Source organism: Anabrus simplex, chromosome 12 (assembly GCF_040414725.1).
Source record: "Anabrus simplex isolate iqAnaSimp1 chromosome 12, ASM4041472v1, whole genome shotgun sequence".
NCBI lineage: Eukaryota > Metazoa > Arthropoda > Insecta > Orthoptera > Tettigoniidae > Anabrus > Anabrus simplex.
In genome coordinates this window covers 87,671,851-87,689,964 of record NC_090276.1, presented here as the reverse complement: position 1 = coordinate 87,689,964, position 18,114 = coordinate 87,671,851, and the positions used below count along the sequence as shown (strand labels likewise).

Below are 18,114 nucleotides of genomic sequence, written 5' to 3'. Positions count from 1 at the left end.
ACGGGAATTAGGTGTAATAAAATATGTAAAGTATTGACAAAGCGGGAAAGTGTTCTATAGAAATTTGATTACTTATTGTTCTCAGAGGCCAGGGTTCGATTCCCGATACTGCCAGGAATTTAAGTTTGGCAGAAGGGCTAGTATGTTGTTAAAACAGTACATGCAGCTCTTCTCCAGGAAAGAGCTGCACTGACTTGAGACAAGGACACAAATTTACTTTACCTAGTGGTGATAGTTGTATTTACAGATTATCAGTGCCTTGCAATATTAATCAGACGAAGAAATCTGACCAGTCAAAAAGAAAGTACCCTACAAAGAAAGGTAGGAAAATTAAGACTCTTTAGAATTCTACATATGGGCAGAGGAACCAGCTTGACTAATTAACTCAATAATAATAATAATAATAATAATAATAATAATAATAATAATAATAATAATAATAATAATAATAATAATAATAATAATAATAATGTTATTTGCTTTACATCTAACTACTTTTACGGTCTTTGGAGACGCCGAGATTCCGGAATTTAGTCCCGCAGGAGTTATTTTATGTGCCAGTAAATCTACCAGTACGAGGCTGACGTATTTGAGCACCTTCAAATACCACCGGACTGAGCCACGATCGAACCTGCCAAGTTGGGGTCAGAAGGCCAGCGCCTCAACCGTCTGAACCACTCAGCCCCGCAGTAATTAACTTATAAGGCTTATAAGGCTTGGGGTGGACCAGATGGATTTCAAGAAAACCTGAGTGAATGATCAACTATCATATCCAAAATTTGATGGCAATAATAATTTTGCCATAAAATCAACAACAATGTTCTAATTAATTGATGAAATACTCCGATGAATAAGTGAATTAGAGATACCTGGCTACTAACGCCCTGCTGATGGCAGTGATGCTGGGGATGAAGCATTGTGGAGCTATGTTTATCCAGAACTCCCACAATACACCGAGATTGGTCAGAGCAAGGTCCAGGGCACGCACATCCCTCTTGACATCATCCCATATGTGCTCAGTAGGACTGAAGTAAGCTGACCTTGGGGTCCAGGCACCAATCATGTTCGTGGAGTGTTAACCAAACCAACTGGCCACAATTCAGGAGCGAAGGGCTGATGCATTGTATTGCTGTAAGCACAAGTCCCTCACAAGTTGCTGACGACAAAGAAATGGGTGGAGATGATGTGACAACAGGTTCCTATGTTATTCACCGGTCAGGGGTAGATGTAACACAAATGCCATTTCATTTCACTTAAATAGTCCCTATACAAGGATAACACCACCACTGGCCTGAACAATGGATCCGTTATCTCATATACTTGCTGACGCACTTGTACCCTACCATCGGCTGGAGCAACTCGTACCATGACTCATCTGTCCAGACAATCTTTTTCCGTGCTTCAACAGCCCAATGGCAGTGTTCTTGTGTCCACATCAGTCTTTGTGTCATGTAACATGTGGTGAGCAAAGGTGCCCAAGTAGAACAATGACTTCCTTACCTCATTCTGAGGGAATGGTTCAGATGGTAGGGCTACTCACACTTCACTGTTCTCATTCATTTGGTGAGGGCTGCCTATCTGCTCTCACCATCTGAGCTAGCCAATGACAACCTCCATCAACACGTTGAACACTTTTGTAGTTGACCCTGGCGGTGATGGTTTTACACAAAATCAGAAGTTGTGGTACACCCTTGATATAGTGGCACGTGGACGACTTCAGAGATGGAACGACCCATACATCTAGCCATTATCAAATGCCCCGAGATCTCCTGTGCCATTACATCCGCTGGGGCAACCACAGTGCCATTTAGTCTCTAATTCAAGTGCTCATGTGGGGGCTCAGAGCAGTTAGCTGATTACGAAGTATGCACTGTACAAATATACCTAGCGTTTCATTTTGAAGTTACATAACTCTTTAAACCATAGATAACACAAACAGAATTTCTAGTCTACAAACCTGTTTTACCAACAAAGACAGTATATGAATATACATCTCCTTTGAAACTCTCATGTATGAATTATTTTTTGTTTGTATTTGGTGATGACAATTTCAAGCTTTAAAGTTCAACTTGCATTTAGTGTCTTAGATTTATCAACAATGCTTAACCTTAACTCATATGAGGTCCTCAAGCACAAGAGGATTAAGTCCACTCCATGTGAGATGGGCAATTTCACAAAGTAGAGAAGTGCAGCAGAATGTGGTGGTGGTGATTACTGTTTTAATAGGAAGTGTAACACGAATCAGAGGGAAAATTCAAAGAGGTTCAACACCTCAAAAAATAAAGGTATCGGCAAAAGAAAGACGTGCCATGAAGGGCGTGAAAATGGAACTCCCTAAACCTCATAAACCTAATACTATTGGAGCTGGTAAAGAAGAAGCGTTGATCAGGAAGGTCAGAGAGGTAAGATAAAGGTGAGGAGCTCGACACCAGACTCAGGTAGATGAACTGTGGTCGCCAACCCAAGCTCCAAAGTTCAGAGGCCCTGGTCTCCCTTTTAGTTGCCTGTTATGACAGCAGTTCCAGGACTGCTAGGGTAGTTGTGAAGGCCCTACAGGAATCTTGAAAAATGGCACCTAACAGGGCTCTGGTGAAGTCGTGACAGGGCGAGCAAGCTGACAAACAAAGAATTAAGATTAAAACTCCTTGTCGTCATTACAGACTGTAGTAGCAGCAACATTGTACTCTACTGATATGTTGGGTGGATGTTTGCTTCATTGTTCTCATTGGATAGCAATGGCCTGCTTTCCTTTCAGCATAGCTGCTGACATTTAGAAATCAAAAACAGAGAGATTTTTTTAATTCTTGAATTTCATCACATATACTGCGCCACAGTCTAAGTGAAAAAAAGACAGGATAAAAGACATATATGTCTACAGTTACAATGTGAATTGATCATAAAATTAAAAATACTAAACTAAAAAAACATAAAAATGATTACAAGAAAATGTACCTAATCACGACACATACACACGAATAATAGTGTTTATATCACACCGACACACGCAACAAAAAGCATCCCTGAACACTTGGAGATAACGTTTGTTATGTTTTTGGCAATAATGTGAAGAGAAAATACCAAAAACTGTCATCAACACAATTCTCTGAAATACATTCAATTCATTAAAATTATGAAGTAAGAATGAACAAAAATGCACTGAAATATGCAAAACTACCACATACAAAACAGATCGCTATGCCTCATACATTATTAACATACGATTTTGATGGGGGAAAAGCATAAAACCGTTAGAAAAAACACGTAGCCTACAACTCCAACAAAATTACGCACAGAAACGATGTTAACAGTGCGCGAACTACACAATAACAAACTCATTCTTTCGTCCCGATTAACCGAATCGCTAGCGGGCGCTAGCTTCTCTTGCTTGTAGGACAATTGCTGTCCCGAATCCCCAGCCGTAAAGCACACACGCTGCTGTAGCGAGCAGGAAACACGACGCACGAAGGCGACGGACGATACACTAGAGAAATAAAACATCAAACAAATACGCTTGAAAATGAGGTTGGGTAAATTACACAAGCACACAAGAATTTATCCTTTATCCTAGGGGAAGAGTATTGACCATACTGGAAGTTATGTTGGTCAAAAACAGGAAGAATTAAAAATAAATAGGAAAATCGGAACACGAGTTAAAAAACGTAAAGTTTCCAGGTAAATCAGTAGGGTTGGCAGGTATGAGTATGTTTTTACTCCTAATTACACCCTTTCTTTTGTCAACTGAACTCGCCATTCACGCCAACTGCCATGTTATTTTCTAATGGGAATTACTGAAGTGCAGTGCATGTTTTACATTATATGGAAATTAACTGAACACCTAAATGAAGATTGACTACCAACTTAATTAATAATGCTATATTACTAAATATTATCAAGGAAAAAACTTGTAATAATAAGCAACTCCACTTGTGCGGTAAAACCAAAATCACACAGCAATACACCGAGAACTCTTTTTCATGTGGGTCGCATGTTACTGAAGTGAGCCCGTACTGAACATCAAAATGGCACCCCCACACTCAAACGGTATGTTAACGCTTTGCTTCACTCAAGAATTGAAACTTAACAGCTTTTGAAGTGAAAAGTGATGCAAAACGGAATGAGATGATGTAAATATGCCACATGGAGATAATATTACACATATAAAGTATTTTTTAATGCTTTAACAAAAGGTAAGCTTTTCCAGTACTTTGTCTCCCCCGGTTATCTGAGATAGGGTTTAGGTAGCGGAAGTTCTGCTTCTTTCACGGCTTGTTTGTTGTCTGTGGCTTGTTAATGGAGGTGCCAGCATCACACAACCTGCACCAGCAGTGTTGCAGAAAACAGAACTGAAAGAGTCAGCACATACCTGGGTTTCAAGCTCCATCACTTTGAGTCTCAGCTCCTTGAGCTCGGTCAACACCTCCATCTCTCGTATTCTGGTGGTCATGAGCTCCTCCTCAAGGCGCTGCGTCTCATTGTTGCGACTCTCCCAGAACAACAGCTTCTTGGGCGTGCTGTCAGGAGCTGGAGTTGCCTCCACGCGATGCTCCTATAAAATAAACACTGTGAGCCAGGCCATCACTTTATTATGCCATACATCACTAAACCTTATGACCCAGACTCAGGAAATACACATGAACTTGCGTTCTACATAAACACCAAAATACAACATTAAAAATTAGAAAATATGATTCAAAAGAAATTAAAAATTGTCCAAAATTTGTTTAGAAGACCAGCAGAAACCTGGCCACGGTCTTCTGTCTTTCCCTGTTGATAACTTACTGCTAGCCAAACTTCCTGTGGCATTATCGGCATAAAACATATGGAGAACAGCTGAAACTGTCAAAATATGACCAGAAATATGTTTTCTTTGGTTAAATATAACTTAAAAATAAAATAAAATATAGTAACATGACCAGTAAGAACCATGTTATTGTGTTCACAAAAGTTGAGGTGTGTTTAACTTCAGTTTGCACAAAGAGACCGGCATAAAAATAACATGCCACAGGAATCCAAACCCTATTTATGACCAACCTCTATATTAACCCTTTGAGTGCCAGCTATAAGAACATAAACCCAAGCTCATTTCTGTAAAAATGCAGTGTGGTGGATAAATATCAGTAAGTTTAGTTGTTAGTGGTAGCCACTTGAATATTTTTTTCTGTCTGTCGCCCAAAATTTCATCTTCTCTTTTAGCATTAGAAAAACTTAAAAACAATATGTAAAATGTAAAATTACCCTTTTTTATTTTAATTTTTTATCTTTATTTGTATTTTCTGTTTGGTAGTAAAAAAAAAGCATTAAATAGAATGTATCAGAATAGTTAATAAATGAAAGAAATGCAAAATTTCATTTACCTGTGTTATGTGGGAATCTGACACAAAGCATTATATCATATTTCAAAATTTACAGCACATAAATCTTTCAAAAGTTCACTTTTATGTCCTGAGATACAATCTGAATGCAATACCTTTTAGCAATGTATACACACAATATCAGTCCATTTCTTGGTTTTGTACTTTGAACGAACCCTATGCAGTCTTGTTTGGCTGATGGTAAGTTTTATGACACCAAATGACAATGAATGGCTTGTATTTCTAAGAGAAAAATTGCCATAATCTATCCCCCCACCCTCTTTAAATTAAACTGATCTTATTTCTTGTTCTCCAAGCCAGTGGTAGAGCTGTCACCCCCTTCATCATCGCTGCCGTCAGTTCTCCACTCTAACAAACTGGTTGCAAGCCACATGTCCATCCAGAGCTGATGTTCTACTTTTCGCTGCCAATTTACATCACATTTGGCAGTTTTTGGAAATTTGTTTTTATAATCATCACGAGGCCTGCCTCTGGGCCTCTTACCAACAACATTCCTTTCCTATTTGGAGCCATCCTTCTCGCATGTCGATACCATCGTAATCTGCTTAATTCCAAGGTATCCAATAGGCTCCTGTCCAACCCAACTTCTTGTCGGATATTCTTGTTCCTTATTTTGTCTCCTTGTCTTTTGAAGACAAGAATGGGAACTTCATTCAGCAGCCTGTAAGCCACTTTTTGCAGGTCCAGACAAAGTTGCTGCTTCCAGTCTGCGAGTTAGAATTGCTACAAGATATGTTTTGTACAATGTGGTGTTGGAAGCTTGGGGAGAAATGTGTCATCACAAAGAAGTTGGCTAACAGAGTGGTAGAATTCTGATGGAGATTGTATTTCACTGATTTCAGGTATTGTCACTTCTTCAACATAGAAAATATATTATTTTAGTAAAAACTACCTGCAGGTACTTCCAAGTGAAGAAAAACATACCATTGGTGCTATCTAGCAAATGCAGAAAGAACTACATCAAGTCAAACAAAACTCTGGCACTTCTTGCAAAATTTCTGAGCATTGGTACTCAAGGGGTTAACAACCTCTCTCTCTCCTCACAACAGCAAACTATTTAACTTGAAATTCCCTCTGCTGCGAGCACACTTACCGCAATATTTTGTGGCGTGATCTTGGATTACTGCAGGAAGCTGGGAGCGGAAGAAGGTTGAGGAATCTGAAATCAAAAACTGGATCCCTGGAGATAAAGGATGAGGAAAACAGTACAAGCATTTCTAGCAGGGGAAAAAAAAAAACAATATTTTTTCTTCTATGGTTATCCTATATTCCTCGTGTTTGCCATCACTTTTAACATCTTGTCTCTTGCTGCATTTGTACAATTTTCTCCTTTTCACATGAAACCTGAAGATTGGCAGGAACTTTTATACCAACCTACCATTCATAACATTTATTGAAGGAGAAAGAAAGGGCACAGCTATTACGGAGCGGAAAAGAACGACATTATCGAAAAGATCTTAACTGAAGAAGGCAGGAATTATCCCAATTTTCCAACAGGACTTGCACACGTCCTTTCAGTTTTAATTACTGTGTTGATGGGGTGAAAGTACCTTATGGGGATCACTATAAGTATTCAAGTGTTAATATAAGGAAAGATCTTCATTGGGGTAATCACAGTAAGGAGGTTATAAATAAAGGTTACAGATCTCTTCACACAGTTATTTCTTTTTTGCTACTTGTTGGACGAAGCATGAACACATCAAATGTTTTCAGCGATGGAAGGATGGGGACGGACTAGGGTTGGGAAGATAACAGCCATGGCCTCAATTAAGGTGTGAAAATGGGAAACCATGGAAAACCATCTTCAGGGCTGTGAAATTTGAACCCATTATCTCCCGAATGTAAGCTCACAACTGTGCAACGCTAACCGCATGGTCAGCTTGCTCGGTAAAACCGCAAATTTATGTGGCTGATATACTAATATACTGTATTGAATTACCGAGTTAAGGCAGTGATTGCCAGAACAGTCAGATAAGATCAAAGCTTTATAAAGATCACCGCTCGGCTCTAAAAGAGTTGCAAGAGCGTCCTCAATGAGCTCTGAGCTCAAGGTTAGATCATCATCACACTGTCCAAGAAATAAAAAGAGAATAGGAGACTACTTTGTACTGGCTTTCCCAATTCTGAAATAATTACTCTGAAGCTTCCTTCTTTTTCTGATATCGTACAATGTTAAAACGTCCCATGTGAAATTCTTCAATTAAGGGCACTCATACTAACTCATTTTTAAATTTTATCCAGGAATTCCAGCTCTTCTCTAAGTTCCAAGCATTTCTTTTACACGTCTCTGTCTTGTTCATTTTGCAGCTATTTCACCCTCTGATACACACTGCATACTGTTGGAATACTGACATTTCACTTGTTTAAACCAAAGTGCTGGCTACTGAATGGCATTCACACCTTCTCTTAACACTTCATTACACATGCTATAATTACAACAGGAGTGTTTCCCCTCACCTTGTACAGACTGTTTATTTCCCATGTTTTAAGAAGCTTCACTTGTCTTATCTTCCAAAGATAAGTGACAAAGCATTACTGTTTTAAGTTTGTTCTATTCTATTCATGGAATGAATTACAGTACAATACAAAAAATATATACATCTTATTTCAGTTTTTGCTGGCATACTCTCTTCTACAGTGACGTTGTTACATGCGTTAGTGGAGTTTCCCTGCCATGGACAATTTTACCAAAAGTATGTTTATTATCACTCCTAGACATACATACATACATACATACATACATACATACATACTAATTATAGACTGCAGTGTTCCATCTGCAAGCCTCTGAATTTACTAAACATCTCCACAATTCTCTATTTGTACCTAGCTCTGTGGCTAAGAGAGAGAGGAGATAAAAGATTATAAAATAAAAGTGTAGAAATTAAAAGATAATCCAGTTACTCAACAAGGAAATGAGGAAGCTGAGTGGCCCAACTTTCAAAGGGCATTTGTAAGTGGAGCAGAGACATATTGTGGTCCAGGGAACAAACAGTACAAGAACTGAATGAGAAAATTGGAAAGTATGGTATGAAGCTCAGCGGAGAGAAAAACGAGACCATGGTGATATTAAGACGAGAAAGACAAGAGGAATGCTTTGTGAAAACTGGTGGTCATTAAAGCATTGAAATTGTTGACAGTTTCAAATACCTAGGGAGTGAATTAATGCAGACTATAAGGCTGGACATGGAGATTAGCAAGCGGGTGCATTCTGCCAGAGTGTAAGAACCTTATTTGGAATAAGAAACAGTTAAGAGATAATGTACAATGCACTTTGCGGCTGCGACCTGGACAATGACAAGCAGAATTCAGCCACTGAAATGGAATTCCTAAGAAGTATGGTAGGAAAGACAGGTTGAGAAACAAAGATGTGAGAAGGGAGGTAGAAATGGAAAACCTAAATGAGAGAATTGATAAGAATATACTAAGATGGTTTGGACATGAAAAAAGGATGGAGGAGAGAAGAATACCAGAACAGATAATGGAGATGAAATTTGTGGGAAAGAGGGCAAGAGGGGAACCTAGAACAAAGTGGAGCGATTCAATAAAGAGCAGTGCAAGAAGAAGAAACCTGGATTAAGATAAAATGGAGGAGAAATGATGGAAGGAGAGAGGAAGGTGGAAAGTGCCTGGCAGGAACTGGATAAGGGGAAAGGAGGGTGATGATGATGATGATGATGATGATGAAAGGACACGGATTGTAAATCACTGGTAAGACCCCAATTCATCACCAGGATTAATTGATACGAGAACTGGAAATGGTCTAAAGGATAGCACGATGATTTGTTCTGGGCGATTTCTGACAAAAGAGCATTACAAATATTACTTTAGCTGTAGAGACGTGGGAGCAAGGAGATGAATAGCTCGACTGAGCAGTATGTCTGAGCTGTGAGTACATAGATGGCATGGAATGACATTACTAGATGAATAAGTTTGAGTGGAGCTTCTAAAGATACGACCATATGACATGACAATAAAGTTGGAATTCAAAAATACAAATCTGGGATGACGGTCATTTATAGGAAAGGGAATTAGGGACTGGAGTACTTTATGAAGGGAACTGTTCTATAAATTTCCAATTTCTGTGAAATCATTTAATAACAGACGAGGTAAACAACTTACAGGGAATCTGCCACCTGGGTGACAGTGCTAAATGTAAATCAATGACCGACAGACTGAGTGACAATGATTTCTATTTATGAAGAGCCCTTTGCCATTAGCTCCTGTACACAGAGTACATTCCACTCACCTAGTGGATTTACATTTATTAGAAGATAAAAATACAGCTGCCATGACTCAGGAAATGACCTTCGTAGTAAGAAGCAGAATATTCATAATTTTGTTGGATATTAACATAGAATGATGAGAATGTGTTATGAAGAGTAACAACTCAGTACTGACCTGCAGATGTCTCTGCCATTGTGCACTCAGCTCTCCCACACGCTGTCTTAGGTCCTTGAGGGAGAGGTTCGCCTCGGCCTCACGGAGCTTGACGGCGATCAGCTCCTCCTGAAGGTGAGCCACCGAATTGTCTGGAGTCGACTCTCGCAAAGTCTTCTTGTCCTGAGTGAAGAGACAACATAACATGTAGAGAAATACAAACTACTGTCATGACGCAGTACAAGGGACAGATACTCACATCCTCCAGCTCCTGGATACGCGCCCGCAGGTCTCGAATCAGAGCGTCGTTCTCCGCCTCTCTTAGACGCACCTTCACTAGTTCCTGCTGCAGACACTCGATCAGCTCCTCCTTCTGTGATAACAGTTCTCGCTTGTGGGAGATCTCCTCGAGAGAAGACTGGCGTGACGAGTGCTGGAAGAAAGAAACCAAGAGATCTTTCTTTATGAACCAACAGGTAATCTAAAATAACTTGTTGCTCTTGCTGTTGATGCACATAGAGTTGGTCTCATACAATTTTAAATCCACTAGGAGTTTATAAGTTTAAAGGATCTCGCATGCCTATCACTAGAACCCGGATTTATACATACACTCGAATAATAACATATCCTTGAACAAATTGCTTTATGTCGTTCCTCCGACACAGGCAGGTCTTACGGTGATGATGGGATAGGAAAGGATTAGGAATGGAAAGGAAGCAACCGTGGCCTTAATTTTTTGGGGGGTAAAAAAAAGGGGAACCAGAGAAAACCATCTCCAGGGCTGCTGACAGTGGGGTTCAAATCCACTATCACCTGAATACAAGCTGATAGGCACGTGACCCAAACCAACAAAAAACAAACTCACCATAAAATGCAAAAAACAAAAACTTTGTTTTGTGGGAAATCTCACCTGAGACTTCTCCACAGAACTGTCACCACCAATGTCATCATCACTATCATCTCACTGTCCTAAATGTTCACATTTGTCGCCCAAGCCACGCAAAGATTTAACAACACCGCCTCTTACAGCCAATTTCAATTTGCCCACGAAGTGATCTGATTGGCTAACTGCAGCAGCTGATAAAATGACAATGGTGCGATATATCGACATAATTTTTTCAAATTACTTATCAGTGTGACCAACGCTCTAACTCTCATGTACTCTGTTTATGTTGTTTTCAACCACCCTGTACCCCCACACACTCTCTCCCTTGCAAAAAATGTGAAACTATGTATTTCAGACAAAATTTACTGTTAGTCCTTTTGAAACCTGGTAAAAAATCAAATACACAGTTCAAAAAAATTAGGCGAACATGTTTTTGAATGTATGCCATGCTCCACAAAACAATACCTCACACCCAGGTATATTACCATCTAAACCTTTACCTTTATTCTTTATCGTTGAAGTATACAGAAGAACATTGATGGATTTGCGTTCATTTACAGAACACAGACAGAAATGTCCAAATTGGGGCAAAAACAAAGTGATAACAGTCCTCCAGGGCAGATTTTTATCACAGTAGGAGAGCTTCAGTATGGTGTTTGGTCTCCATGAGCATTTATTACAGCTTGGCACCTACGAGACATGCTCCGTATAAGTCGACGGAGGTCACGTTGCGATATCAGGTCTCATTCTTCAATGAGAGCCTGCTCAAGGTCTTGGATCGTCTGTGGTGGAAGAGGACGCTCATGAACACTTCTATCAAGCCTATCCCACACATGCTCGATGGGATTAAGGTCAGGACTCACTGCTGGCCATACCATCTCTTGAATGTCCAGTTCTCGCAAGACAGCTCTGGTTATGCACGCTACACGAGTCCTGACATTGTCGTGCACGAGTACGAATTCAGAGCCAACACCATATGCAGCAACCAACACATGCTGTAGCAGTGTCTGCTCGATGTACCCCGCAGCGGTAAGATTACCCCGGACAACGACAAGATCCATACGGCCATCAATACTGATGCCACCCCACACCATCACAGAATCCTGTCCGAATCAGTCGCCTTCCTGGACAACATTTCGCATGTACTGCTCACCACGGTGTCTCCACACTCGTTGACGTCCATCACGCTGTGCCAGGGGAAATCTGGCTCGTCTGTGAACAACACAGGTCTCCACTGGCGAAGTTGCCAGTTGATGTGGGTACGGGCAAAAAGAAGGCGAGCTGCGCAATGTTGTTGCGTTAAACGGGGCACTCGAACAGGACGTCTGGGTTGTAAGGACACTTCTCTTAACCTGTTCCTTACTGTCTGGTCAGACACCATGACTCCAGTGACCCTCCTGAGGTCTTGTTGCAGTTCTCTGGCAGTTGCTGAACAACGCCGCAACGCACAGATGGTCAGATATCGGTCATCCTGTGGGGTTGTTATGCGTCCACGACCTTGTCCAACCCTCCTCGTGAAGTGGCCTGTCGTAGCAATTCCACAAACCGTGAATAACTGACAGAGAGACATTGAAATCAACAGTAACATGACGAAAAGTCCATCCTTCCTGGATCAAAGTGACGGCCCTTGTGACTTGAACCTCGTTAAGATGACTGCTGTAGTCTGTGTACCTCACAATGACACAGACGCACCGCTATTCTCTTTGTTTTGAGGGGTCACCTGACAGTTTAATGCATGGCTACGCCTACAGATGGAATATAACTTAGATTTGACATACCCTGAGTCTCTAAAGGCCGGTCTCCACTGATTAACATTTAACACCAACATGTTAAATTTAACATGTTACAATTGACATGTATATTGTGATTGTGTCTTCCAATTGACTTTGCATGTTAACTCAGAATGTTGAGGTTAACACTTTTAACATGCTGGCGTGTTTTCCACTCCAAGTGGAAAGCACGTCAAGTCAATTCGTTGTTCGTGAGATGTTGGCACAGCTTCGGCAACTTCCTTGCCGTTTACATGTCAACATATAGCCAGACGAAGCAAACAACGTGCTTCTCGTGAAGCAGGATTATAGTTACAACACTCCGCAACACTCGTTCTCTTTGTTATAAGCTACAAATACAGTACCGGTACCGGTACGCGCACGTGTGTCATTCTCTCTGCACTATACTAAAATTTATAGTCAGAAATGGAGTGGAGCAAGATTATTTTGGACTTAATTAATGACATAATAGAAAGGCCTTGTTTGTGGGATGTCTCATCAAAGGAATACAGAGATAAAGCGAACAAAGCCGACAGTTTCCAGGAACTCTAAATTATCTATAATTATTCCTGCGAGTGCATAAAAAAAAAAAAAAAAAAAAAAAAAACTAGCGTCCCTCCGCTCCCAGTACAGTGGAGTATTGCAAAAAAAAAAATCAGAAAAAGTCGGAAGTCGGGGGACGGGAGCGGACGAAGTTTATACTTCAAAGAGGTTTGCTTTGGAAGCAATGAGCAGAATGAGGGGAGAAAAATGTATCTAATAACTGCATTTCTAAATCATAACAAGAAGCAATAGTGGTAATAACAAAGGCCAAATCCTCTTCATCTGAGTCCATTTTCCTTATATGAAAATACTAGACACCACCTAAATGTATTGCCGCAAATTTATATGATGAACTACCTATATATAAACGAAGAAAGTCAAGTTTAACATGTTTATTAAGTGTGGACACAATATTAAATGAAACAGTATGTTAATCAGTGGAGACCGGCCTTAAGGTCTCAACGTATGCTGTACAACTATTGGAACCCCATCTACCAAATTAACATTCATATACCAGGCAGAAGGAGAAAGGAAAAATAATGCTGGAAGGTACACATCTGGAAACAGTAGACCAATATAAATATCTTGGGTGCATCATTTCAAGTGATAACAGAATACAGCATGAGATTAACAACCGCATTCAAAAATCAGCTCAGTTTTACCATCAAGTTCGGAACCTCCTCTGGAATGAACAAGTTCCCTTAAGATCAAAGCAGATTCTATTCCAATCATACTTCACCCCCATAATAACATATGGCCTAGAAACCTGCACAACAACCCAACAAGTGGACAGCAAACTACAAGCCGCAGAAATGAAGTTCCTACGAACTATGGTACAGAAGACAAAAAGGGACAGGGTAAGGAATGAAAGAATAAGGGAGCAAGCTGGTGTGTACCCATCCCTGAATGAAAAAGTGACAAGGGCCCGTTTGAAATGGTTTGGCCATGTCAAACGAATGGACAATGGAAGGACAGCAAAACAATGGCTACACACAGTCGTGGCTGGAAAACGACCGGTAGGAAGACCTAGGAAGAGGTGGCTGGACCAAGTGAAAGAGGACATAGGAACAAGAGGAATCAGCTGGGATGTCGTCTTGAGAGAAGAGTGGTACATGGACAGACAGAAGTGGAGAGTGCTCGTAAACCACACCCGGGCAACTGGAGTGGAAAACTGATGATGATGATGATGATGATGATGATGATACCAGACGTTATACAACATGTTCCCCTAATTTTTTTGAATTGTGTACTAGGACATTACAACAATATGGTAACGTATTTTAAATTAAATAGACTATCTGAATAGTTTCAGTTCAATAATTGAGAAACAGTGTGGAAAGAGGGAAAAATAGAAAGAAAACACAAAAGCACATCATCTTTTGTTTATCCAGCTTTCCTCTTATCCTATATGTCGCACATCAGGTCTGAAGATCTATCAAGATGAGTGCTGAAGCCTGCCCTCCTGAAGAGCTCATTGAGGGCTGAGAAAAATGGATGTAGAACTGGGATTGATTAGGAGAGAGCCAATCTATCTGAAGATGTGGGGATTGTCCTCGTCATTTCATATTTTTTTCTATTTCTCCTTTTTCCCCACACTGGCCTGTTTTTGTGTTTTTTCTGTCATGTGTTCCTTTTATTTCAATGTTCCAATCTTTGTATATATGACTTGAGCTTAATTAGTACAGTGAAACCTCGTCAGTACATTTCTGCAGGGGACAAGAAAAATCGTGTTAAGCAGGAAAACGTACTATTGAATATCCCATCAAAAACTATCCAACAGGGAGATGGTATCCCTTTACACATTAGTACAATTTACATTGTGTGTCTAGTGTTTCAGGAGGTAAAGGAGAGCGCTAAAAAGTGTGAAAAATCGAGAGAACAAATATCAATAATTCTCTACTGGAGCCTGTTAAAGTAACAACAGATGTGGAAAACACGGAAGAACAGATATGACATTCTTTTGCCCTTGGGCTCATAGAAGTAGCTACAGTCCCTACATATTATAGCACATTACTTTCTTCCTAAAATAATTGTATAATGAATTGTTACCTGAAGCCTTAGGTTTCTCATCAGTGGGCAATTGAACACTGTTTTCTGGTCACTTTGTTCGAGCATGAATTTCTCGCAAGTTTATACTCGCCATGCGTGATTAAGCGCCTTCAGCTGCCATCTTGAACATGACACTTCGGCAGTACTCGGCATTGGTTCAAACAGACTTGCCGGTGAATAATAAAAATGTGCCAACTGTCAGGTGGTGGTGGTGGTGATTTGTCAAACTAGCAATTTGTATTTTTGTATGAATGGTACATCGCTTTACCAATGCCTGCATCTTTACATAACTTTTTAATGGGATAGGCCTACAATATATGGAAGCCTTAATACTTAACGGCACCCACAAACGACCTGTTGAAGATCTGCTATTGCTGCACTATAGACTTATTTTAAATTCAGTCGTACCACACCGATTTAAATCATCTTATCACAAGAACAGTTATTGGCATTACCTTCAATTTATTGTGTTGAGTGGTAAAGAGAAGTTAAGTTATTATTTGTCGCGTGACAGCCTACTTATGAACTAATAGAATAAATGTGAGAAGTTCAGTAGCGCAGTATGGTACCTGTCTTGTGATAGCCTAGCTATGGATAAGGAAAGGGTCGTGAAACCACTCACTAATGAAGAAAAAATTAAAATCCTTCAAGAAGTAGATAGGAATCCACATCTTAAGCGTGTAGAGTTGGTGTGAACGTTAAAACTAGCACCTTCTACTTTGAACACCATTGTGGGCAACCGAGACAAAACTGAAAATGCGTATAAGCAAAATAGAAACGGAAAAAGAAAATGAGTGTGCGAAGGAAAAGTTTCCAAAGTTGGAAAGAATGTTTTGAATAAATATATTTCTAACTTCTGACTAGAATGTGAAATAGGCTACAAGCATAATCAAGCGCAGTGGGTTATTCAACAATCTTGCTGACAACAAAGACCTTTCCATAGAACAAAAAATAAACCACTTTTCCTTTTGAGAAAATCACATGCTCATAGATATGTCTCTCGGTCATGACCATCCACCAACGGCTGCACGGTTGCTAGAGTTACGCTTCCGTTACACATTTTGTGGCGGGAACTTCTGCGACGCGTAATTTCGGATGACTCCCAGCCATAAGCCGTAAATGTCAACAGGACGGCTTTGAAAGATAAAAACGCGTGAAACTGAATTCAGCGCTCCTAGCCACAGTGGAATCTTATTACTGTGCTGTCTTATTCTAGAGTAAAGTCTTTGCTGCCAATCAATGACGCAAAACTCAACTTTACCTCAGCTAACAGCTTGCCCCTCGAAGGAGTTCGAGAATTCTAGGTCATTTTCTCTTATCATGCAACTTTCTCTGACCGACCCGTGGTGAGGGCTCTTATCTCCGTTGGAAATCACATTCTGTACACAAGGGATGACAAAGAACATTTTCAGGTCTGGGGTATATATGGTCGTACTAGGCAGTAAAGGCAAAATTCCTGATGTGGTAAGTGAGGTATTTTTTTATACAGATTTAATGCGATGGGCATCGGGACTTCAAATTTATGATGTGCTAAGCGGGAAAACGCGTTAATGAGGAACTTACTAACCAGATTTCACTTAGTTCTGAATTATGCATACAGTAGTTCAAATAGTTCCCATTGAATTAACTGTAAACCCTTGCTCCGTAGTTGGAAACTACAACTCATGCAGGAGACAGTTGTGTTAAACAGCCATCTGCAAGTGATTTGGTGTTGATGATTGTTGTTTTAAGGTGTAATGTAACTTGCAGCCTCTCTTAAAACCAGCAAACATGAGGAGGTTCAAACTCTCCGAGAATTAAGTTATCGCTAAAGATAGGGAAGTGTTGCGAAATTCAGAAAATTATGACTTCCCAGGCTTCAGTACCTTCATACTTTGGATTTGGAAAAGAAACAAGGATTGATTAAGGGAGATCAGACACAGACTGTGCATCACCGCAAACATAAAATATGTAAGTCACAGAAAGGAACTGATAAATAGTCATGTATAGAAAGGCAGGAACTTGCAAAGGAGCACAAAAGTAACAGTTCTTAAGAGGGCAATAACTCAGTGCCTTACTTTGTTTCTTTCTGTTGCCAAACAAACTGACTGGGCAAAGATGTTAACCCATTCGGTGGGCGACGCGGCGAGATCCGCGGCTACAAGTCGCTTGCTCGGTGGGGAACGCGGATATATCCGCCGATTCAATTTTTTTTTCTCAGTCGCCTGCCTGCATAGGTTTATTTCCTTTTCAGCAGCGTATTCTGGAAGAGTCTGCCCTCTCATGTGAATTTTTTCAACTATGTTCTCCCAATACGAATGTGTCATCCATGAGTTGCAACATAAAGAACAAAGCTGAGTCCGGGCAAGAACGACGTAAGGCCTAATAGCTCCGCGCTGAAGCTTTAGCTCATCACCTAATCGTCTCTTGGATGTAATAATATTGCTATAGAAGGGATTCCTAGAGATTGTGACACTGAACAGACCTCTCTCATGACATTTTAGAACTGTGACCTGATTTATTATCCCCAGTCTTGAGTTCTTCCTTCAAGACTGGAGAGTGTGTTTATCGCGAGTTACACAACATTTTATCGTACACATCCGTAATACAGTCATATTTCATGATTTCCGTCCAAACTGCTGAGACCAGGGTTCTATTAGATCCTTTTTCTTACATTTTTTCCCGCTAAAATATCTATAACGAAATACCAGCCCCCACTGTTAGAGGAAGATGATTTACGGGTCATGATAAACGAAATGTTGGAATTTAGTGGGGAGAATTGTGATATTAGTGAAGTAAGTTCTGCTGAAGGGGAATTCGTCAGTGACAGGAAATTACCTGGAGTAAGTACTGCAGGCTCGAATATACAGGGTTTGGGCGTAGCTGATGCGAATGTTCAGCAGTCGCAAAAGAGACAACACGTGTTCGATTCCAGTTCAAGTAGCGATTATGACAGTGACAGTTGTGATGATAATACAATCCAACCTGTTGTAACCAAGGTTGAGATTTACAAAACACAACTTTATTATTCGCTTCAAATGCAAAATACACTATTTACACAAATAAAATGAAAATTTAACTTGAAGCAAATGAATTAGGAATCTTGAGAATGAGTCTATCTTTTGGTACACTATAT

General features: G+C 40.2%; 1 protein-coding gene across 6 annotated transcripts in view; it reads right to left on the bottom strand.

Annotated features, from left to right (window-relative positions):
- The window catches only part of Evi5 (ecotropic viral integration site 5), a 508,284-nt gene that overhangs the window by 57,721 nt on the left and 432,449 nt on the right, over positions 1-18,114 (bottom strand). For all 6 annotated transcript variants that reach the window (XM_067156470.2, XM_067156472.2, XM_067156474.2 and 3 more), the window contains 3 exons: positions 10,012-10,185; positions 9,774-9,935; positions 4,364-4,546 (listed from right to left, as the gene is read on the bottom strand). In XM_067156470.2, coding sequence (XP_067012571.1) covers positions 4,364-4,546; positions 9,774-9,935; positions 10,012-10,185 — 519 coding nt within the window. The remainder of the gene's footprint in view (positions 1-4,363; positions 4,547-9,773; positions 9,936-10,011; positions 10,186-18,114) is intronic.